The sequence below is a fragment of the Colossoma macropomum genome, unplaced genomic scaffold, assembly GCF_904425465.1.
Source record: "Colossoma macropomum unplaced genomic scaffold, Colossoma_macropomum, whole genome shotgun sequence".
NCBI classification, from domain to species: Eukaryota; Metazoa; Chordata; class Actinopteri; order Characiformes; family Serrasalmidae; genus Colossoma; species Colossoma macropomum.
Genome location: NW_023494790.1, coordinates 32,308,059 through 32,333,323, shown reverse-complemented (window position 1 = coordinate 32,333,323; position 25,265 = coordinate 32,308,059). Strand labels below are relative to the sequence as shown.

At 38.4% G+C, this 25,265-nt stretch overlaps 1 protein-coding gene across 1 annotated transcript in view; it reads left to right on the top strand.

Moving 5' to 3' along the window:
• Positions 1 to 13,776: 13,776 nt before the first annotated feature.
• adam11 (ADAM metallopeptidase domain 11) overlaps positions 13,777 to 25,265 on the top strand; it is a 45,289-nt gene continuing 33,800 nt past the window's right edge. Inside the window, exons 1-3 of the mRNA XM_036573103.1 lie at positions 13,777 to 13,791; positions 19,359 to 19,441; positions 21,449 to 21,512. Of these exons, the coding sequence (XP_036428996.1) occupies positions 21,453 to 21,512 (60 nt within the window). The 5' untranslated portion in view covers positions 13,777 to 13,791; positions 19,359 to 19,441; positions 21,449 to 21,452. The remainder of the gene's footprint in view (positions 13,792 to 19,358; positions 19,442 to 21,448; positions 21,513 to 25,265) is intronic.

The window sequence follows — 25,265 nt, the reverse complement described above, 5'->3', positions numbered from 1 at the left end:
ATATGGGAGCAACTCTGGCTACAGAACTACAACACAGCTTTGTTTATTTCAGAATGTGGAAGTGAAGCAGTTAGCAAGCTACATGTCTGTTGGGCATGAGTTATATTGATTGTCAAGGATTTTCAGTGCCCTCACTCTGATTTCTTTCATTTTTCTCAGTCTGCGCTTGTGTGAAAACACTGTCATTTTTCATCCCTCGTCCCTCCCATAGACTCCCATTCATTTTCAGCAGCACCTAGCAACCACTTGGCAACCCCCTAACAACCACTCAGTAAACACCCCGTACACCATGGCAACCTACTAGCAACACATTAGCAACCAACCCTTATACCATAGCATCCACCTAGCAACACCTAAGCTACATAGCAGCACCTTGGCAACCACCTAGAAACACCTCAGCAACAACCTAGCAACACCTAAGCAACCACCTGGTACACTTTGGCAACTGTCTAGCAACACCATAGCAAGAACCTGGAGTACAACAGCTTATTACCTAGCAACACCTTAGCAACCATGTAAAATATCATAGTAACCTCCTGGCAATGCCCTAGCAACCATTCTAAAATTGCCTAAGCTGCGCAGTCACTCTGCATTTTCTTCAGGAAGTGCACTATTGTAGTTAATAGAACTAGTTGTGGAGATTCTGTTAATATGAAGTCAGTGAAGTAGAAAGCTGGTCTCTCGCAAGGTTTTAGTAAGCTTATCACAAGCCCAGGGAGTCTCTTGGCAATTGTTCTGAGAGGGTATAAGCCTCACTCTGAATAGCATCAGAACTAAGAAACTTCTACACCGTGGCACCCTTCACTGCGAGCAATATATTCCATACATGGTTATCATAGCAAAAGTCAACACAACCCCTTTAAAGTGACATTCAGAGAGATATGTATGTTCTGACAGTTAGGATTGCACTTACCTGTTTTCACCATACCTTATCTGGAGCCCAGAATCTGATATCCCCTTGCTAGTTCACTTAAGAGATTCATACTTAATCGCAGAAAGGTACGTTTTCCTTTGTTTCAGACAGTGCACCAGAACTTACACCCAACTCGGTATCGGCAAGTACTGAAAAACGTACTGATATTCGGTCGGAAAGAAATGGTATTGATGCATCTAGAGTAAACACTGAGACGTAGTAACATGCAACCAGTTTGTACAGTGTCAACACCAGCTGTGCAGTGCTGTGGGACTACTGGAGCAGGGCTGGCAAACCACAGGCTAATGCTAATGTTTCCTATTTTTTGACCAATTAACAGCTATTGTTTCTGTTGTTATGTCCTGAACCTCTGAAGGCTGCTGGGGCGCGGCGGTGCGGGACTGGGAGGCAGTGCGAACGGCTCACGGCGCAGAGGAGCTCACAGAGCCCCAACGGCTCCAGCAACGAGTGGACGATGGCGAGCTGGCGCATGACCGCCTGGACAGCAGAGTGAGACAGGAAACTGACACAGCACATGTGAGTGAGACTTTTTGTGGGACGACTTAATGTGTAAAGAATGATCTCAGAATTAACACTCAGTAATGGAAAAAAGTGTTCTCGGACCTTAGTGTGGAGTAGCCTAAAGCTATCAAGCATTAAGTTAAAGGCGGATTGCATTGATTTTTTTAAATTTCTGCATAATTCAATTGTTGAGAAGTAACCAAAGTCAGTTTATTTGCTATCCAATACTACAAGTGAACGTACATTCCTTTTAGGTTTATATGTGATGCTGATGATAGTAAAAATATGTTTTCTTTGAAGACTATTTTGCCACCAAGATTGGAGTTAATAAACGTTTTAGGCCAAATCTGATCTCAGAACTATTGTAAATCAGGGTCTGGTTCCTATCACTACCACTGTGAACAATTCTGACTCTGTTAATTTGTCTGGAACGGAGCATTTCATACTAGACTACTACTCTGAATGACTTTGTGTACATCATAAACATTTAATTGTGCAAAAATGTAAAAAATCAATGGAATTACCTTTAATACAGATTGAATATCATATTGTGTCTCCACAGTCTTGAGCTCAACTTCAAAATCCAACGCCACTTTTAATCCTTTCCTCATCAAATGTCTTATGTATTGTCTACCCCTGTTTGCTTTAATGGAACAGTCCAAGATTTTTGCTCCATTTTTGAAAAATGTAAAAGCAAAGTAAGATTTGGTAGAAACATGACCCACCATAAATAAAACTAGACAGCATCATTGTGTGAATTATGAATTGATATTTTAATGTACTGGCTGAAAATTGAAGCATGAAATTATTTTCCTGTTAGCTTGATATTTAGTATTCTAGCCGTAATACATACATGAAAACTCATCACCTTTTGGCGAAATTCACTGCTTTGAATCGTGAAGATTTGAACAGAGCACAGCAGCAGATCATGGTCACTATTTAGCAAACGCACAGATACAACTTTTGGTTTTCATTGGCCAATCAGAAGTAAGATACGGCCGGTTACATTTTTGGATTTCTTTCTTTTTATAGCTTCCAAATGGTGGGTGATGAAAAGGTTCATGTGTAAATGATCATTGTTAGCAACCAAGACAGTCAACTTCCATTATTTTGCGTCTGAAATTGATAGAACATATTTATTTCTGTGGACTGCCGTAACCGCTGTGAGAGCTAAATGACCGTCTGTATCACAAGTGGCAACCATCGGGGTCCAAGCACTACACGCTTCATGGAGCCAGTAGAACATTTTAATGGGTTTGTAGACTGGCCTTTATTTATTATAGATATGGGGTCTCAAAAGGAGATTTCTTACACACTGCTGTTTTGACCTTGTTATCATAAGCAACACATTTTTTAACAAATAAATCAGAATACATAGAAAACGGTACAATATTTGGACATGACTTGCATTTGCGTAGTTCTACTCAATGAAACAAATAATTCTACAGCAGGTACACCTGTATTTTAGCCTTGGAGTGTACCAAAACTTTATGTTAAAATACTGAAAAGTTGACCTAGGAACAGTTCTGCTGGACTCCGCTACGGGGATTGGCTTGTCACCTTTTTCAGTGATCATGAGTTTTCATGCAAGAGCTTCAGCTAAATGTAAATCTGTAAGTCTTACAATAAGATGAAATAATAGCGTGTTGGAAAATATTGTGAATTTTTGTAATAATTATATTACATTTTTTTTTAAATAACAGTATTCCATTAACATCTGTGCTATCCAGCTGGACACAAAAACACTGTATTTAACACTTAATTCACTGTAGAACATGTAATGTAATGTTTTCCTTGTAACTGTGATTCCACTAAAGCACTAAAGCTGCACCTTAACACCTGGTGCAATTGTGTGCACATGCGTTTTATTGCATCCTCCAGGTTTCCTAACTGGAGCTGGACAGTTTGACCTTGTGTAGGTCCGACTCAAGCTGTAAATCTAAACTCTCCTGCACATGGAAACTAATGCCATTGTAGCCGTTATGGAGAAGGTTGGGGGGGGGTTAAAGTCAGCATCTCTGGGAGAGACTAAGTGCACCCGAGGCTGTAAGTGTATACTGTACAGCAATATAGGAGAGAACAGCTTACGGTAAATGGTCAGTATAAATGGCTACGACAATTCCAGGATGGTCCCGCAAAGTAGAAATGAATAGAAACATATAGAATTTTAAAATGTCTTAAAATTTTAAAATTTGGTCACAGATATAACACCAATGTTAAGCAGCTATACATGTTGACAATTGATAGCATCAACCAATATTTAATGTAGTCAAAAAGTAATCAGATTTTAATGTTGTAGTTATGCAGTGCTTTTACTGAAGACAGGGTCTTAAATAATGTGCTAATATATGCATAAATAATATATAATAATATAACACTATACACTTATAACTTAACCATATAACCTGGTGAATAGCATGAATTACTAGTAGGACTACTAATAAAGCTAATAAATCTTCTACTACTAATTTTATCAGCCGAACGATATTGTGGGCAAATATGTTGTGTTGATCAATTTTATTATCAGAAAATTTTGTGTGTGTATCTATATATATATATACCCACACACAAAATAGTCAACCCCTATTTATAAAGAGCTTTTTGTGCTAAACTGTACGCATTGATGGTGAGGGGACTCTTCTATGTACCCCTGTAGATACAGGCAGTATGAGGTATGGAATGTGTGTTTTTGGAGAACAGATAGATGCACTGTGGCAGCACAGCTGGTGTGTGAGCGTGTGTGGAGATGGTCTTTAGCTGTAACATCACTGTGTTCCTCAAGTGAACTGAAGTGACAGATGAGCAAATCCCAGCCAATTATGCACACGGATCTCGGCGTAGTTCCATTAGCTGCTGGCATGCTGAAGAATTTCCTCATTAATGTTTAAAGCAAGTGGAGATGGAGCAAAGAGAGAAAAGCAGAAGAAACTGGAGAAGAGGACTGTATTGAGTGCTGTGAAGAGTGGCTTTGGAAAGTGCTTCTGTTTTCCGTTATAGTGTTTGCTGATAATCGTTTTCTAACCGACTAGGTTATTTTTATCTTAGACAGTTTTCTTAAAAATACCAACCTTAACTACTGTGTACACACACACACACACACATATATATATATATATATATATATACACACACACACACACTAAAAAAGGCATGTAAGATTTTGAGTTTTGTTAATCAAACCATTTCTCCAAATGTTCCATTCATATTTATGTTCAAGAGGCAATTATTTATTTTGTGTGTATGTGTGTATATATATATATATATATATATATATATATATGTATGTATGAAAAGATTAATCATTGAAAATAATTAAAAAACAAATTAAAATACTGCTATATATTTTTACACATTAAATATACATATTAATTATTTTGCAATATGATTATTACTTTATTTTATCAAGTTTATCGAGTAATATTACATTTAAATTGCATATTTTTTATATTATATATATAAGATATTGTTAATTAATTAAAACCTATTTTTCATTTATCAGCATTTTTAGATTTTATTTATTGTATTAATTTTAATTATTTTTGTTTTTGCTTAAATCAATAAATATATTCGTTTTTTATTTTTATAATAATAGCTAGTCATATGCAAAGGTTTGGGTGCCCCTGGTCAAATTACATTTTGTTGATTTTCTAAGTGAAAGTAAGTTAACACATCCTCACAACACAACCAACGCACTTCTGCACATTATAATGCACAATTACTGTTTATTTACTGAATTTAACATAAAAATAATAAAAGATAAATTGTGGCCTGTGCAAAATTTATGGACCATTTAAACTTTTATCTTTTTTAATATAAATATGTTAATTTAAGACAATAAATAGAAATTGTGCAGGTACTTTTGCAGAAAAATGCCATATTTAGTTTTTTTCCCTGTAAAGTATGTGATGGATGTGAAGATGTAAACAAAACATGTGATTTGACCAGGGGTGTTCAAAAAATTAAAGGTGAGGTCAGTAATGAGTTATAAAGAATGTTCTGCTATGATGAAATATAACCTCTGTGTTCATTTTTATATGTCAGTAATATTTGTAGTGTGTTTCCTGGGCCTGGAACCTATATGTATCATCCAGACGTTCTAGACGAGGTTAGTGAAGGTTATCTGTGACAGTGTTGTTAAACGTTGGCTTGTGGCAGGGAGCTGAGGTCAGAACCATCAGAAAGGTCAGAGCCGTTTGACTCCTCTGTCTGTATCTCTGCGTGTGTAGCAGTCGGCAGGTATTTCAAGGCGATTGTGTTTCACACCTGCGGTCATTCTCCCATTACTGGCAGCGGCTCACACGCCTCCTGTCCATCAGCGGTTATGTTATAGCCCCATAACTTTGAGCATGCGGCACCCATACTGATCTCCGCTGACCTTCAGGAGCGAGAGCCAGCAAGGCTCTGAGCCATGTCATGCTGAGATGCAGCTTGGTGTTCAGGTGGTAATGCTGGCATTGTGCTTTTAAAGCGAAAGTTCAGCCAAGAGTCAAACTTGCAGTTTTCCCCCTTACCCCAAATGTAGATCAGCCAGAACATGTTTGCTTCTTTAGCTCTGGAGCTATGAGGCTAATGTGGCTAAGAAGTAATGGAAGCTTATGGACACCAGTTAGCAATATGCTTACTGCATGCCTTACACATGTAATCTGAAATAGACTTACTTATGTCTTTTCTTATACTGTATTACATACTGCAGGGTGCTGTGAATTCCACTATGCTGGTAATACTAATATAATTTTGGAATTGAGACATTAAAATGGAATTTAGATATAAACACAGACATGCATGGGATTATGGGATTTTCATCCGTACACGATCTGTGTAATATGTCCGTATTTGTTGTCCACAAACATTATTCTTTCCAGAAATCCTTTCGAAACCATTTCACATCTCAGTACAGGCACCTAGGCTTGCTAGTAAAGTTTAGGAAAAAAACAAACTTTATAAACTGTCTGAAAACACAAGAATTAGTGAGATCCTGCTGGTGTGGGTTTCCTCATTTTCACTGATGCACACAGCTATTTGAGTACCTATGGAGCCCTCCTGTGGAGAACTTTTAGCCTGCTAAACATGAATGAGAGAGTTTGTAGAATGTCTCAATTGAATGAATTCATTCATTTATGTTTTTGTTTTCATTTAGAAGTTTTCTAGCTGTAGCTTTTTGCTATTTCAGCAGTTTCAGTATATGCAAAGTATTAAGTATAAATGTTTATCCAGTGTTTGTGTTATTGTCGTTTTCTGCACAGCCTTTCTTACAGAGAGAATCCAAAAATCCAAGAAAACTGAAAATGGGGAAAAGTAAAGAGAATTTCATAGGGTCCTAATACCGTTATATTGCTTGGCCAAAAGTATGTGGACGCTCCTAATTATTGAGTTCAGGTGTTTCAGCTACACCCATTGTCAGGCGTCGCAAGCTTCATAAAACGTGTTTCCCAGGCTGAGCAGCTGCACACAAGCCTAAGATTACTATGCGCAATGCCAAGCATTGGCTGGAGTGTTGTTAAGCACTCTGCCACTGGTAACTGCCACATGCCAACAAATCTTGGTTTGTCAGATGCCAGGAGAACCGTACCTACCGGAATGCATAGTGCCAACAGTAAAGTTTGGTGGAGGAGGAATAATGGGCTGGGGCTGTTTTTCAGGGTTTGGGCCCTGTAGTTCCAGTGAAGTTTATTGTTAATACTACAGCATACAAAGACATTTTAGACAATTGTAAACATCCAACTTTGTGGCAGCAGTTTGGGGGAAGGCCCTAATGTTCCAGCATGACTGAGCCCCTATTCACAAAGCGAGGTCCATAAATGCCAGTGTTTTTGTTAAGCATCAGTATCTGACCTTACAAATGCCCTTTTGACTAAAAGGGGCAGAAAATCTGGTGGAAAGCCTTGCTACAAAAGTGGAAGCTCGGGGGGACAGGGCTGGGCAAAATGACAATATATATTGTTATTGTGATAAATTATGTCAGAAAACAATACAATATGCCTTCTTGAACATATGGTGTGTATCATCAGTACTTGTAGAACACTGACCAACTACATGTTGGTCAGTGCATACAAGAGAGCAAAATCTGTCTCGTTTAACTGGATTTAGTGCAACACAGTATGCCAAATATTAAGTAAAAATTATTGCATTAAGAGGTTTTGATGGTATTTTTAAAAATGTTGCACTACTTTTATCTCTGTTCCAACTGATCAGATATCTGAAAAGATAAATCTCGTGACATATCATGTATCATGAAAATTTCTTAAATTATCGCAATATTATATTTTTGCCTTATTGCCCACCTCTAATTACTGGCCATGGATTTAGAATGGAAAGTCTAAAAAGCCTATATTGGTGTGGTGGTCCTTTTTGCCATGTAGTATATCAAAAAAAATGGCCAAATGTTTCTTGGACAGTAGAGCCGCATGATAAATTGTATTTTTGTCAGTATCATGAAATGAGTTTATGTGATAAACACATCTTTAAGAGCTGTGATGACAGAACTGTTCAAATTATCTGACATTTGCAGCACCAAAGTAATTAGATTGGTGGAAATGTAGTGTTAGGAGTCTGACCTGCTTGAAACCTGCTCTCCTACATGGAGAACAAGTAACTTAGCAATTCATATAAATGGCCAGTTACCAAACATCCATGTAGAAAGCTTAAAACTACTCTATCCTGAACTACTACCAGCCTGTAAACCAGCATGATAAAATGTATGAAGCAGTAATGGCTACTGTCACAACAATGTAAGGAGCTTTTTAGTTAATTAAATGTAAATTTAATTATTTTTGAGTAATATTGAAAATAAAAAATACATATTTATTTGTGTTTGTAACCTGTCTGCAAACTTGAATAAAAAAAAAATGCTATTCAGGAAATTTTGATTGTTTTTAGACTGAAGTGCTTCATGTGTCGTAGGCTGCAGATTCTTCACAAGGGGGCACTGTTAGCAGTCAAATAAAGGGGAACTCCACCAAAATGTCCACATAATTAAATGATTAAGATATAAACAAGTCATTCAGAGTGGTTTGGTGTGAGATGCTCTGTTCTAGAGAAACTTACAGAGTCACAATTGTTCACAGTGGTGGTGATAGGAACCAGACGTCCACCTCTTAAAGCTCCCTCCCAGAAAGTTATTACACAAAGCAGTTATGAATACCCTGCCTGATGGCCGAGACATCGTTTTATGATAGTTTTGTGATAAAATTTTGGCCTAAAACGTCTTGTTACTCTCTTTATTTGAATCTATTCGTGGTGGAGGAGTACATGCAGGGCATTGTGAGCCAAATTAGTCCCCAAAGAAAACATTTTTGTTCATAATATCCACTAATTTTATATGTAACCATTATCAGCGTTACATATAAAAACTCAGAAGATGCGTGTAGGTTCACTGCTGGTTTTGGATAGTAAATAAAATGACTTTATTTGTGTTGTAGACAAGGCGACCCCTGGTTCCTATCACCACCACTGTAGAGAAATCTGTAGGTTTCTCTGCAAAGAACCACTTCACATTAAACCACTCTGAATGACTTTGTTTACATCAATACAACAGAATAGTGCAGAATTTTTGAAAAATCAGTGGAATTTCCCTTTAGTGGCTACAGTGCTAATAGGAGTGGCATAAGCTTGCATTATTTGTTAACTACATTAGCCCCAAATGTGTTTTGAGCTGCTTTTGAGTTGTAATAAATGGTAATAAGTGTGCCACTACGGGTGGTTGATATGTTTGTGGAAGTTTGGAATCAGGAATCACTGAATTTAAACGGTTCCTCAGGTTCCACCATCCAACCTCTGCTGCATACACACAGCAGTGCTGTAATTGAGTGTTCATGGAGAAGGAATGGGTATGGGGGGTGCGGGGGGTGGGGGGCAGTGCTGATAAAGATAGATGCAGCTGAACAAGTGCAGCTGGGAAGAAAACAAGTGTGTCCATCAATCTTCACTTTTACTTCAGCACGTGGCCTCTCTTTCGCTCTGACCACCCAACCTCCATTCCATCCTCCATTCCTAATAAACTGATGCCTCCATTCTTTAATTAGTCAGTGTGATATAGATTTAATAGCTATGCAGAGCCGTAGAAGGTTCAGATTCAAGTTGCTTGGCTTACAGAACCAGTAGCCCGTGACCTTTAACTAGCGTTCTGTGGACTAGAAAATTTCTCTTGCCCTAGATACAGATACAAGATCAGCTCTGAACTTTCCCTGGCCTTCTTAGTTCTTCTCCATCCAGAGTAAATAAATGAGCGGTCGCCGTCCTAACAGGACTTGGGGATTCTCAGAAAAGAGCGTTTTGAGGCTTCATTCTGCAGTTTCTACTAGCACATTGTAAGATGAACAGTATTGCAAGTAATTCCAAAAGAGTTGGGACGCTGTACAAAGTGTAAATAAAAACAAAATGCAATGATATGCAAATCATTTAAACTTGTTTTTTGAAAAATATATGCCCATTTCGAATTTTATGCCAAAAATACGTTTCAAAAAAGTTGTGACGGGGGCATGTTTACCACTGTGTTTCATCACTTCTTCTTTTAACAGCACTCTGTATGTGTTTGGGAGCTGAGGAGACAAATTGCTGTAGTTTTGAAAGTGAAATGTTTTCCCATTCTTACTTAACATTTCAGAGACAAGATTCAACAAGATTTCAGCTGCTGAACAGTTCGGGGTCTCTTTTGTCATATTTTTCATTTTATAATTTGTGTCAAATGTTTTCAGTGGTGACAGGTCGTGACTGTAGGCAGGCCAGTTTAGCGCCTGGACTCTTTTAATACGGAGCAATGCTGTAGTAATACATGCAGAATGTTGTTTGACATTGTCTTGCTGAAATAATCAAGGCTTACCCTGTAAAATGTTGATGTTGGATCACAGGACACTTTTCCACTTCCCCTCAGTCCATTTTAAATGAGCTTGGGCCCAGAGAAGGTGGCAGCATTTCTGGATTCTGTTTATAAATGTTTTTTTTCTTTGCATTTAAGAGTTTTATTTAGCATTTGTGGATGCAGTGATGAACTGTGTTCACAGACAGTGGTTTTCAGAAGTGTTCCTGAGCCCATGCAGTGATTTCCACTACAGAATCATGTCTGTTTTTAATGCAGTGCCACCTGAGGTTCTTTGCTATTTTACGTTGAGAAACGTTATTCTTGAATTGTTGCACTGTTTGATCGTGCAGTCTTTCACAGAGTGGTGAACCCCTCCCCATCTTTACTTCTGAAAGACTCAGCCTCTCTGAGATGCTCTTTTTATGCCCAATCATGTTAGTGACCTGTTGCCAATTAACCACCAGGTGTTTTTCTTTACCAGCTCTTTGTTGTCCCTGTCCCAACTTTTTTGGAACTTGCTGTTGGCATCAAATTCAAAATGGGCATATATTTTTTAGAAAACAACAAAATTTCTCAGTTTCAACATTTAAAATGTTGTCTTTGTACTATTTTCAATGAAATAAAGGGCTTAAAAGTTTTGCACATTATTGCATTTTGTTTTCATTTACATTTTTCACAGTGTCCCAACTTTTTTGGAAATGGGGTTTGACAGCTATCCCATCGGGTTGAACGGACAAAAGTACTGTAGGGCAAATCAGAAGTTTAATGATGGTTACAGGAGGAATGTGCCACAATGTACAGTGCACGTATGGGGCATAGCCGCAGATTGATCAGAGCGCCCATGCTGACCTCTTTTTTTGTTGAAGGCGGTCAACCCCTTCATGGCAATGGTGTTCACTGATGGTGGTAGCCTCTTTAGCAGGATAATGTGTCCTGCCACACTTTATACATTGTTCAGGAAAGTTTTGAGGAACATGCTGAAGAGTTCAGGGTGTTCTCTGGCCTCCAAACTCCCCAGAATTCAATCCGATCAAGTATCTGCGTGCTGGAACAAGTCCGATCCACAGCAGCTCCACCTCGCAACTTACAGGACTTAAAGGATCTGTTGCTGATGTCTTGGTGCCAGATACTACAGGGCACATTCGGCAGGTGGTCGTAATGTTTTGGCTAATTGGGCTTTATTGGTATAACGAATATGGCAAATGTAGTGTATAGATACAATTGTCAGAGCATTAACACCCCCCTCTCTCTTTCTCTCTCTCTCTCTCTCTCTGTCTCTCTCTCTCTCTCTCTCTCTCTCTCTCTCTGTAGCCAGTTCATCTGGCTCAGATCTCTTTCTTAGTAAAGGCCTTCGGGACGCCTTTCATTCTGGACCTGGAGCTCAACCAGTAAGTACATTACTTTTTGGATTCTAACAAACACAAGAGTAAAAGAGAATTCTGACCTTCAATTGGACTTTACTTATTATTACTTACACACTAGGGGGCAGTGAGCACACTTGCCCAGAGCAGTAGGCAGCCCTATCCACAGCTCACAGGGAGCAGGTGAGGGTTAGGTGCCTTGCTCAAGGGCACTTCAGTCACATACTGTCAGCTCAGGGGATCAAACCAGCGACCTTCCAGTCACAGGGCTGGTTCCCTAAACTCCAGCCCACGACTGCCCCAAACACATGATGAGTCCGGGGATCGAACCCGGGCCCTGTTGGTGAAGCAGTTTTTAGTTAAAAAAATCGTTATTATTGATTATCCCCCTCCCTCCCCAAAAAAAAACAATAAATACATGCGGTCCTATGCAGCTTTGACGCACTTTATATTTTATTTTCAATGTACCTGCTTTTGTTGAACAATAACTGTTTTCATGAAAGCGTTTAATAAATCCACATATTAAACCATATAATGGTGGCATCTTTTAAAAACTACTCCACCTGTCGTTATAGATGTAAGTGCAAACAGGTGTATTCATGAGCTTCTTCTGGTGTAGATTTATGGCGACTTGCATGCTAATAGCGCTCCCTGCTGGAGAAACGTCAGACTGCAAGTGGTTTCCAAAGCCATGTTCATTCGCCATGCGTGTTACAAAACCAAGGCACTCTCTGTTATTACAACAGCGTTTTCATTATTCAACTAACCACAGACACACAGAAGCTATACAGAAAATACTGCAAATTTTTTTATTTCTTTATTTTATTTTATCATTATTATTTTTACATTTTTATTAGACCAGTGAGGGATTTAATCTACCGTAGCCTTTTAAAGGCCCCTTTACACCTAGTGTTTTAACAGTAAAAGTGAATAAAACATTATGCGTACATATTGTTTAATATTATTTATTACCATTTTCTGATTCTGTTTTGCTCAGAGGAACCTTCTTTACTTCTAAAAGTTTAAGGTTTAGAGCCAGCTGCTTTAGGGTGATACCCAGTCATTTTAGCCTGGCTGATTTACTGCTGCGAGTCACGCTGAAGCAAGTTGATGTTCCAAAGAATGTCTGCATTTATTTTCGGTTCCATGCAGTCAAGCTAAACTTAACATAAAGTGAAATAAGTAGAACGGAAAGAACCGTAGGGGAACTGACAGACAGATTCTTAACAAACATCTCTCTCTAATTCTCTCTCAGTTCTTTTCCCAAAATGACAGTTATCATCGGTTACTTGTCCATCATTGATAGTATCTGATTACATCGCCCTGTCGCCCAGGCCTAGAGATAAATGATGCATCATAAAAAATGCAATTACAGAGAGCCTGTAGAAAACAACAACAGCAAGCAGTGAGTAGTATAAACTTACAGAGTACTTGATTGGATGGCAGCTCATTCTGCCATTATGTTATTCATTTTTAACAATTGTTTGATTTTTCCTGATGTGTATAATTCAGAATAAAAGTGGATATCATTGGGTTCATGTTTTTTTCAGTGTTTTTTATGTAGGACTACTGTTTTGCTGGTGCATTTTCTAATATCTAACTGATGGTGTAACAAGCTGTGCAAGTGGGGCAGTTGCAAGATCTTAATTGGATCACTTGTATTTCTACAGTAACTACAGAAATTTAGAATAGACTTTAAATTTTAATTTAAATTTTAAAATAAACTTTACCCATTAGCCTAGATTAGAGCACAGACTTGGTTGAGACATGATGGTGAGTAAACAAGCAAATTCCTTATGGGGGTGTTTAAATTCTTTTGCTCTGGGAAACTTTAAAACAGTTCTTACATTTATAAAACATGCCCTTTGAATGCTCTGGTTATCGGATATTGTTAGACATTATATCGTTTTCAGGCTTTATACAATTTTTGTGGACAAAGTTCAGATGTGATTCTATAGTTTGGGCCAAAAAAAAAACCTACATGCTAAAATAATTAATGGACATCCATAATGTGTACATTTAAAACACTTTGTATCACTACTTTATTACAAAATTTATGACTACATCTGTCCAGCTGTTATTAAGATTACTGAGTGCTGTATGAATTGTGTTTATGTTTTTCTGTTTGCAGTGATCTCTTGTCTTCAGACTATGTCGAACGACATTTTGGTGAAGACGGAACACCATCTCAAAATCAGGTAGTTGTTAGTTTTCACAACAATATCTTTGCATTGTAACATAGGTTATACAAATACAACAAAAGTTCTAAATTCGGTCTGTTATGCTATATAACTTTTAAAGTGCAGCAGTGAGTAATGTTGTTTATTTGATGTTTGTTAATACCGTGTTTAGGGGACAAGTAATGTTGTTTATTTGAGCCAGAGCTCTGTATGTCATCAGTTGGGAGCTTCTGTATTACAGCTATAATGTTAAATAGCTAACCAGCCACTTTAGGCTTTTACTTTAATAATTACAAGCAACAAAACTGAAATTGTTATTTATTTGTCAATTAATCTTCAGCTAACCTATCATAACACCCTCTCATACAATATTGCTTTTCACCTGAACTGAAGTACAAGTTTCGTAGGTTTACTGACAGACTTCTGTAACCACAGAAACCTGCTTTCCTGCATGAAAATTCATCAAATCGCTTTGCCGGCCACCGTAATACACCACGGTGGTGAAGTGCTCTGGTCAGACACCAGATGGAGGGACACACACACACACACACACACCAAACTCAAAAGCAAAGTGGCCTCTAAACAACCGCCCACACACTCTACCTAGCTGTAGGGTCCTCTAGTAAAAAAGTCATCCTGTACAGTACATTAGAACATTGAGTACAGCCGTAATTCAGTTAGAGTTCAGACAGAATTCAGGTTTGAAGATGACAACTACTACTGTTTTAACTATGCACTGTACTTTTGTCCATGTTTATAGATAACACTATATCTTACAGCATTTAATATTGTAATTCATATTAAAAAGTAATGAACCCCTTCAGACCTTCGTGGAGACACTTCCACCTTTGTATACTTTTGTATTTTGCACTTTTTTTTGTTTTTTTGGCAGAATAATAAAGTGTTACATACCCCAGATTCAGCACAACCTCAGCTCATAAAATGTCATTTAATAAATTTGGCCTAAAATACAAGTTATTGTGAAGTTTTTACTTCTTTTTATTTTCAGTTATGCCCTTTTCTCAGGGCAGTGTCCCTCTGCGCTCCTATGGACCACTGCTTATATATATATATATATATATATATATATATATATATATATATATATGTACACACATATATATATATTAAGGTTCTCCTGGTAGTTTCTCTCTAGCTTACACTACAGAGGAGCAATGAAGTTTTAAAGATAACCTGGTATTTTGTCTTGTTGATAGGACAAGTTCTAAAGGGTTTATTTTGCTCTGTTTGGCTGGCTTTATATTGTGAAACTTTCATGCAACTAGTTGTATGTTGTGAGTTGCATGCAACATAATTTCTATGCAACTTGGTAGTTACATGCAGCTATCAAAGTTGCAACTTGTTCAGTAGCAGCTCGTATTTTTGAGACATCATATCGCTCTCGCTTTAGTCATTAACAAGGTGTCATCAACATATCTGCAGCATTTTTTAAATCTCATTTTTTAAATCCAGCTATCATTGATGTTTGTTTTTTCTATAATCTGTATATATCTACATCTATATATATTATGTGTTATATACATATATAATATATCCATAATCCGTCTTTTCACTGTATTACTGTGTTTTTATATTTGAGTTTTCAATCTGTTCAGTGTATATTAAGCCTTTGAAAATGAGTTTATTTGATGTGTTTAATTAGTCACTATGATTGTACTTGAAGCCTCGTTCATCCTAGAAGCACTGCAGGTTCATCGAGGAGCGCATCTCACTCTCTCCTACACACACACACACACCCATACACACACACACACACCCATACACACACACACACACCCGTACACACACACACACACACTACTTCTGAATCTCTTGTGTTGATAGAAGCAAAGAATTCTGGGAAACCATCCTTCCGCCCCTCCCACCGTGTGCTGTAAAGCCCACACGCCTACACACAGCCAATGAGAGTGCTGTTGCCATGACAACTGGCAACAGGCAGCTCAGCTTTAACTGACTGAGAGAGAGAGCAAGAGAAAGACAGAGTGTAAAGGAGAGGGAGTGGGTAGAGATATATATGCACACTATATGGCCAAAAGTATGTGGACTCTCCTCTTGATTATTGAGTTTAGGTGTTTCAGCCACACTAATAGCTAACAGATGTATAAAATGAGGCACATAGACATGCAACCTCCATAGACAAATTTCAGCAGTTGAATGGGCCGTACTGAAGAGCTTAGTGACTTTTGGTGCCAACTTTGCCATAAGTCAGTTTGTGAAATTTCTGCCCTGCTAGATCTGTCCCAGAGAACTGTAGGTGCATCTAAATGGTTGACTCGTCAGACCACGATAGATGTCTCCAAAGTGCATGAGCCCATTTCAGATTAGCTTTAGCCCAGAGAAGTCGGCGGCGTTTCTGGGTGGTGTTGATATATGACTTCCACTGTGTACAGTACAGTCTTAACTTGCATTTGTGGATACAGTGATGGACAGTGGTTATTGACAAAAGTTTGTCAAATTCTCAAGCCCACGTGGTGACATCCATCACAGAAACATGCTTGTTTTCACAGCAGTGCCATCTGAGGGATAGAAGGTCAGTTGTGGTTTTTGGCTTTTTTGCTTATGCACAGAGATTTCTTCAGGTTCCCTCAATATTTTGATGTTATTATGCACTGTAGAGGGTGAAATACCTAAAATCTTTTCACTTGCTTGTTGAGAAACATTGTTCTTAAACAGTTGGATTTTTTGCTGATGCATTATTGGAAGAGTGGTGAGCCTTGGCCCCATCCTTAAAGGACTAGGCCTTTCCTGGTTTCTTTTTTCATACCCAAGCATAACTGCATCACCTGTTTAAGATGTTGTTTGAACGTTTCACAACATTCCTAGTTTTAAATTGCCCCTGTCCCAACTTTGTTGCAACATGTTTTAGGCATCAATATCAGAATAAGTGTATATTTACGAAAATAATGAAATCGATGAGATAAAACATTACATATCTTGTCATTGTACTGTTTTAATTGATCTGTTTTCAGATTTATAAATCATTGCTTTCTCTTTTTATTTCCATTTTAAATATATTATTTTAACAACTCGACACAGTTTAAGGTTAACATTTGATGATTTAGGCATGTAGTTAACCCAGTGCTAATTGGTGTACATAAGCCTCTATTACTTCTTAGCATCATTAGCCTAATAGCTCCAGTCTAAAACTAAAGAACTAAACTTACCACAGAAAACAAACTTGTCTCCACTGATCGACTTGGATTTTTTTTGGGGAGGTGGGTAACTGGGTAAACGATATTTTTGACAGAACTGTCTCTTCTGAAGGATGAACCTGTTCTCACACACCAGCTGTAGCCGCTCGCACCACTGACACTGTTTCACAATACAAACGGCTGCAAGTGTGTGGGCGTGTGCTTTCAGGCTACTTAGCACCATGTGAGTGTGTTTGAGTCTGTGTGTGTGTGTGTGTGTGTGTGTGTGTGTGTGTGTGTGTGTGTGTGTGTGTCCATCTGGTGTTTGACCTGAAGCGTTCAGCCACCGCGGTGTGTTATGGCGACAAGATCTGATGAATATTAATAAGAGAAGGAAGGTTGCCTTGGTTACGTGTGTTTATCAAGTCTAGATTTTTAATGTTTATTATGACTTTTGGTGGTACATTTTGTAGCTTTCGCTGAGCCTATCTGACTTTTAGTGTACTGTGTGGACCACACGCACATGTGTAATTGGATGCACCCCTGGTCAAATTACATGTTTTGTTGATTTTTTAAAGTGAAAGACAACCCCATTTTCAAAACAGTTGGGTCACTCTGAAAAATGTAAATAAAAACAAAATGCAATGATGTGCAAATCATTTAAACCCCATATTTCATTGAAAATGCTTCAAAGACAACATATCAAATGTTGAAACTGAGAAATTGTATTGTTGGGACGGGGGCAACAAAGAGCTGGTAAAGTTGTTTAATGCTTAAAAAAAACACCTGGTGGTTAATTGGCAAAAGTCTGTCAGAAGTAAAGATAAGGAGGGATTCACCACTCTGTGAAAGACTGCGCGATCAAATAGTGCAACAATTCAAGAATAACTTTTCTCAACATAAAATAGCAACATAAAATTGCTTTTCATCATCTACAGTACATAATAACATTAAAAGATTCAGAGAATCTGGAGAAATCTCTGTATGCAAGGGACAAGACTGAAAACCAGTATTTGCTGGCCATGATCTTTGGGCCCTCAGGCAGCACTGCTTTAAAAACAGACATGATTCTGTAGTGGAAATCACTACTAATTAAAACTCTTACATGCAAAGAATAAAGCATATATAAGTAGGATCCAGAAATGCTGCCATCTTCTCTGGGCCCGAGCTCATTTAAATGGACTGAGGGGAAGTGGAAAAGTGTCCTGTGGTCCGACGAATCAACATTTGAATTTCTTTCTGGAAATCAGGGACACTGCGTCCTCCGGGCTAAAGACCACTCAGCTTGTTATCAGTGCACAGTTCAAAGTATTCATGATGGTATAGGAGACCATTAGTGCACATGGCATGAGTGACGTGCACATCTGTGAAGGCACCATTAATGCTGAACGATATATACATGTTTTGGCAACATATGCTGCCATCCAGACGACGTCTTTTTCAGGGAAGGCCTTGATTATTTCAGCAAGACGATGTCAAACCACGTTCTGCATGTATTACAACAGCATGGCTCAGTATTAAAAGACTCCGGGTGCTAAACTGGCCTGCCTGCAGTCCAGACCTGTCACCATTGAAAACATTTGACACATTATAAAATGAAAAATATGACGAAGGAGACCCTGAACAGAAACTGTTGAGCAGCTGAAATCCTGTATCAAACAAGAACAGGAAAATATTTCACTTTCAAAACTACAGCAGTGTCTCCTCAGTTCCCAAACACTTACAGTGTGTTGTTAAAAGAAGAGGTAATGAAACACCGTGGTAAACATGCCCCCGCCCCAACTTTTTTCGAATGTGTTGTTCATCAAATTCAAAATGGGCATATATTTTTCCAAAAACAATAAAATTTCTCAGTTTCAACATTTGATATACTAAATATATATATATTGATATATATTAAATACAAGGTTTAAATGATTTGGATATCATTTAATTTTATTTTTGTTTATGTTTTGCACCGTTTGTTACATTTGGTTTAGTAAGTTTACATATCCTCTGCAGAGAGCACATTAAATATAACTTTATTCTTCTGCAAATTTTAGTGTAGTATTTCTATTTATTTGCTGAATTGAACATATTGAGAAAAAAAAGTATAAAGTATAAAATATAAAAATTGCCAAAACTTTTGCACAGACCACATTATAGGTTTTATTTTTTCCCAGTATTTTAAGTCAGCAAATAAACAGTAATTGTGCATGAAAATGTGCAGAAGTTTGTTTCTGTTGTACACGTTTTAATGTTAGAGTCGCTCATACTTGAAGTAGGACAATACAGCTTAATGGAATGAGCTTGATTTTGGCCACAGAGAATACAAGTAAATAAACTCCAGCAGTGGAATGGGCTGTACTAAATAGCTCAGTGACGTTAGACACGGTGCTGTAAACAGATATATGTGAGTTGTGAGCGTATTAATGGAATGTTGTGTTGTTGTAGGGAGGAGAGCATTGTTACTATCATGGCGTTCTCAGAGGACTGAAAGGATCCTGGGCTGCTCTCTCCACCTGCCATGGTCTCTGGTAAGCACCAACACTTTCTACTACCTTTTAGATTAACTTTAAGATCTTTAAGCATACATGCAACACAGTCCAAATAAGGTCATGAATCATAACACAACGTATTATTAGTTTAATTGCATTTTTGTTTTGTTTTTTATTTACCTGGCCACTCCTCCCCTATAGCTCCACCTGGAAAGACCTACCCTTTAGCTCCACCGTGCTGGGTTACAGTTACATGCTAAATCTATATCCATGACAATTTACTGTAAATGATCAGTACAATCAATTTCTTCACTCCTTCAATAGAAAGTTCTGTTAAATCACAGTAGATGTTTTTGATAACAATTTCCAAATAAAAAATATTCCATAAATGTTCTGTTTTATGTGTAAAACTTACGTGTATGTCTTTTAATGCTAGTGTTTACCAGAATTTACAAGACAGCAATGACTTGCAGATCCCTTTTGGCCCATAACAGTTCAAAACAGTACAAAGACAGGACATTTCGTGTTTCAACTAATTATCTTTTTTGTTTTTTGGATATACATTTACTCTAAATTTCATGCCTGCAACATGTTCCAGAAGAGTTGGAACCTTCCTTTTAACAGTGTTCAGTAATCATTTAGGAACGGAGGACATGAATTGTTGTAGTTGTGAAAGTATCATTTTTGGCCGTTCTTGTTTGATAATGCACCACACATTTTTAGTGTGAGACAATTCTGGACTGCGGAAAGGCCAGTCTAGCACCTGCACTTTCTTACTACCAAGCCATGCTGCTGAAACAAACAGGGACATCCTTGAAAAAAGATGCTGTCTTGATGGCAGTGTGTTGTTTAAAAATGCGTATATACCGCTCAACATTAATGGTGCCGTCACAGATGTTCAAGTTACTCATTAACACACCCACATGACAGACACTGACTTTTGAACTTTATACCGGTAACAGTCATGATGGTCCTTCTCCTCTTTGGCCCGTAGAACACGACCTCCGTTATTTCCAAAAACAACTTGGAAGGTATACTCGTCAGACCACAGCACACGTCTCAGATGAGCTTTAGCCCAGAGAAGTTGACGGTGTTTCTGGGTGTTGTTGATATATGGCTTCTGCTTTATGTAGAGTCTTAACTTGCATTTGTCGATGCAGGGACTGACTGTGTGAAAGTGGTTAGTGAAAGTTAGTGAAAGTGGTTTTACGAAGTATTTCTGAACCCATCTGGTCATGTTAGTTACAGAAGCATGTCAGTTTTTAATGCATTGCCATCTAGGGTATCGAAGTTCATGGGCAGTCACTATTGGTTTTCAGCCTTGCTCTTTTTACACAGAGATTTCTCCAGATTCTATGAATCTTTTAATAATATTATGAACTATATATGATGAAATCTCTAAATTCCTTATAATTATGTGTTGAGAAACATTGTTCTTAAACTATTGGACTATTTGCTCACACTGTTTTTCACAAAGTGGTGACAGCCTTTCATAAATGCTCCTCTTATATCCAATCATGGTTGCATCACCTGCTACCTTTTTACCTGTTTACCTGTAGAAAGTTCCAAAAGCATGTTTTTGATCATTCCACAAGCTTCCTACTCTACCATTCCTTCTTGGATGTGATGCAGGCGTCATTTTTTTAAATTAGCACATGATCACAAAAAACAGTGAAGTTGTTAAGGTAAAATATTAAATATCTCTTCCTTGTGCCGTTTGCAGTTAAACACCTGTACTAGCCATTTTACAAATCATTGCTTTCTGTTTTTATTTGCATTTTACCTGCTGTCCTGCTGTAGTGTGGTGGTCTTAAGTTCATCACACCAGACACCTGGAGACATTCAGAAACATTTTGTGAAGCTGCTGAATGCTAAAAACTTTCTGAAAGTCATAAGAGTGACTGCTTAGCTTGTTAGAGCCACAGGATGTCATTTGAGTGACCTTCTGGCCACCACAGTGCTTCTGACCTTATAAAGTGTCTGGTTAACTGTGTCATCTCAGTGCTTATGAAAAGGTGATGTGTCTCATTGTCTTGCTCCGTGCAGGGGAATGTTCTCTGATGGAAACTTCTCTTATGGGATTGAACCCGTCCAGCACTCCGACATGCAGGTCAGTGCTTGTGTAATGGTCTGTCTGCTGAAACGTTAATCTGTCTCTCTCTCTCTCTCTCTCTCTCTCTCTCCGTCTTTCTGTCTCTTGTTCTCATGCCTAAAGCGGAGCGTTACTCTATCTGTCAGTTACAGTACGGAAAAAAAAAATCAGTTGATACACAATCCCATGCTAACATTGTGCTGAGTGCAAAGAGCTCCTCTACACCTCTGCAGACAAAGATGGATGAAAGAGGGGAGAAAACCACAATCATTTTCGCCCCACACACTGCAGGCCATACGTTCTTAACCTTGAGCTTTTTAACCCCATTTAGTTTTCATGTTTTTAAAGGGGAATTCCACCGATTTTTCAAATTGCCTGTATAATTCAATGTCTGAGATGTAAACAGAGTCATTCAGTGTGTTTTGATGTGAAATGTGCTCGTTGTGGAGAAACTTACTGGCTTCAGTGGTGGTGATAGGAACCAGGGGTCACAGTGAGTGCGTTTACATGCCATTAATAATCCGATAACTGCAGAAAATCAGATTTTGTCAGTAATCTGATCAACACGTTTACATGTCCTTGAGTAATCAGATAACGGGGAAACTCTAGGTCTACATGAGTCAGACAGTAAACGTTTCTGGCTTGAAATCAGCAAAACTCACAGAAGAAGACGTGACATAAACGTAACATGAACTCAAACTTCATTGCGCCACTTTACTTGAAAATATGAACATACATCATTTAGGAAATAAAGAATATTTAAATCCCTCATTTCATCAAGGATGTATTTGGTTTCGTCGCTTCAAAAGTGTTTTGCTGCGTCTCACGGTGACGCTGCTCGCTTATTTCAAGTACCGCCATCTCTTTTCGCACATGTGCAGACTGAGAAATCCGAAAGAAATCAGAGTAAGAGTTTACATGCACTGAGTAATCTGAGCTAAAATCCAGCTCTCTTTATCAGATTTCTTAATCGGATTTCTAGACCGGAGTGTGGTGTTTGTATGACAATTTGAATAATCTAATAACTGCAGAAATCCGTTTATGATCGGATTATTGAGTGCATGTAAACACACTCAATGTTTTATGATAGTTTTGTAATAAGGTTTTGGCGTAAAATGTATTTTAATCCATTTATACTACATTAATGGCGGAGGGATACATGCAAGGCATTGTGAGGAAACGTAGTCGCCAAGGAAAACTTAGTTTTTTAGATTTATGTGTATTTTACCATCATCAACATTCCATATTAAAACTCAGAAGACTCGTGTAGGTTCACTGCTGGTTTTGGATGGTAAATAAAATGGCTACATTTGCGTTGTAGACATGGCAACGTCTGGTTCCTGTCACCACCAGTGTAAAGAAATCAGAGTCTGTAAGTTTCTCTACAAAATTTTACATCAAATCACTGCGAATGACGCTGTTTACATGTTATGGGCTGAATTATTCAGAAATTTGGACAATTTGGTGGAATTTCCCTTAATTGTACTATATTTTTTGCAACCGTTTTTGAAGAGAAATGCTGCCCTCGTACTTTTGGCCTGTAGTGTATTTTTGCAGAGTCATCATCATGCTACCGTTTGAAAGTCGTGACCTATCAGCTAACCCAAGAACGGAGGGAGAAGGAGGTGGGGGAGAGGAGAGAGAGAGAGAGACAGAGAGACAGAGAGCAGAGCATTTTTCCATTCTAACACAGTGTAATGTAAGCGCAACTCCATCGCTATGCTATAATGGACGGATCAATATTGCTTCCTCTCTCTCACACTCTCTCTTTCCTTTCATTCAGACTCTTTCCCTCCCTCTCTCTCTCCTTCTGAGCGGTATCACTGTCCTACATTCACATCTGTTCTTTATACCTCTTCGCTTGTACCCCTCCCCATTTCCTCTCCCCCAATACGTCTCCCTGCTGCCCTCCGCTATGACTTGATGGGTCATTTTCATAAAGTATTTAACGCTGTTGTCATGTTGTTATGCTCTCTCTCTCTCTCTCTCTCTCTCAGTCCGTCTGGCTGAGTGGATGAATAATATATCGTGCCGTTGTGAGGTTGATGTAATGGCCCTGTGGGACGCTGAGCACTCACACGCTACTGCTAATGTGTGGAGAGGAAGAACTTTACTCCACAAACCTTCTAGAGCCTGAAACAATGATGGATTGATGGCTGGATGGAGGGACAGGCAGATGGATGGATGGAGGGAACAATGAATAGATGGACGGATGGATGAATTTGTGCGTGGATGGATAAATCGGTGGAAGGAGTTGACCTATTTGTTCTCCGCCCACAAATGCATTGTTTTGTAGCTGTTGTTTTGCGAAAGTTGGCTTTGCAGAAGCTGGCAAATCCCATTCAACCTAATTAGAAACTGTAGTTCTTTTGTTTCTCGTGTTGTCATGCTGGCAAATCCATTGTCTCTTCCAACTCGCCTAGTTTTGATTAGCCACACCAACAACCAGGATTGGGCAGAATACTTTGAAAAATACTGAATACTGCATACACTAAATGTATTCAATTATATATTCCATTATAACACATAAAAAGTATGTATTTAGAATACAGTTAGAATACATACCTTGATGAGGCACATTGACGGGGCAGTCGTAGGCTGGAGGTTAGGGAACCAGCCTTGTGACCTTGTTTGATCCCCTTGACCGACAGTACGTGACTGAAGTGCCCTTGAGCAAGGCACCTAACCCCAAACTACTCCCCGGGCGCCGTGGATAGGGCTGCCCACCACTCCGGGCAAGTGTGCTCACTGCCCCCTAGTGTGTGTGTTCACTTGTGTGCATGTATGTGGGCATTTCACTGCACGCATGGGTTAAATGCGGAGGTCTGATTCTGTGTATAAAAACACAGTTGGCTAATGGTTCTGGTTCTGTTCTGAACGTGGGGAAAACTGTGCTGTTATAGTTTTTATTTGATTCACTGTTTTCCTTGCTGTTACTGGTGGCAGTTTTCTTTATGTAAATATGTTTCATAACAAAATTCTCAACATTATTTTGGCTTGCAGTACCTACTTTGGTTCACTGCGGCTCATAATCCCACTGCCATCTCATAAACTAAGCAAACAGTTTGCCATTTCCCAATAACAAAATTTTACAAACTTTGACTATAAAGTGGGTTGGCATCTGATTTACAGTTAATAATGTGTATCTAACTTGCCACGAAACACATGCTAAGTCCAATGCTAAGTGCATCACTCATGAAGTTCTATCATCTATCAAAAACTGTAGTAATGGTAAGGTTAATGACCGATCATTACATTGGTTTATCAGTCTACTCAGGCTTTAGCAGAGCTCAGCAACACTGAGATTAATAACTGATCATCACATTGATTTATCAGTCTACTCAGGCTTTAGCAGAGCTCAGCAACACTGAGATTAATAACTGATCATCACATTGATTTATCAGTCTACTCAGGCTTTAGCAGAGCTCAGCAACACTGAGATTAATAACTGATCATCACATTGATTTATCAGTCTACTCAGGCTTTAGCAGAGCTCAGTAATACTGAGATTAATAACTGATCATCACATTGATTTATCAGTCTACTCAGGCTTTAGCAGAGCTCAGTAATACTGAGATTAATAACTGATCATCACATTGATTTATCAGTCTACTCAGTCTTCAGCCGGAACTTTACACGCTGTGCACTGATTTTAAAATAGTAATAAACAAGCATTAATGGTGTTTCTTGTAAAGATGGTATATTTATTACATTTAGTGAGTGAGTATTCTAAAAGTTAAAATTAAAAAAGCTAAAATTCTCCTAAGAAAA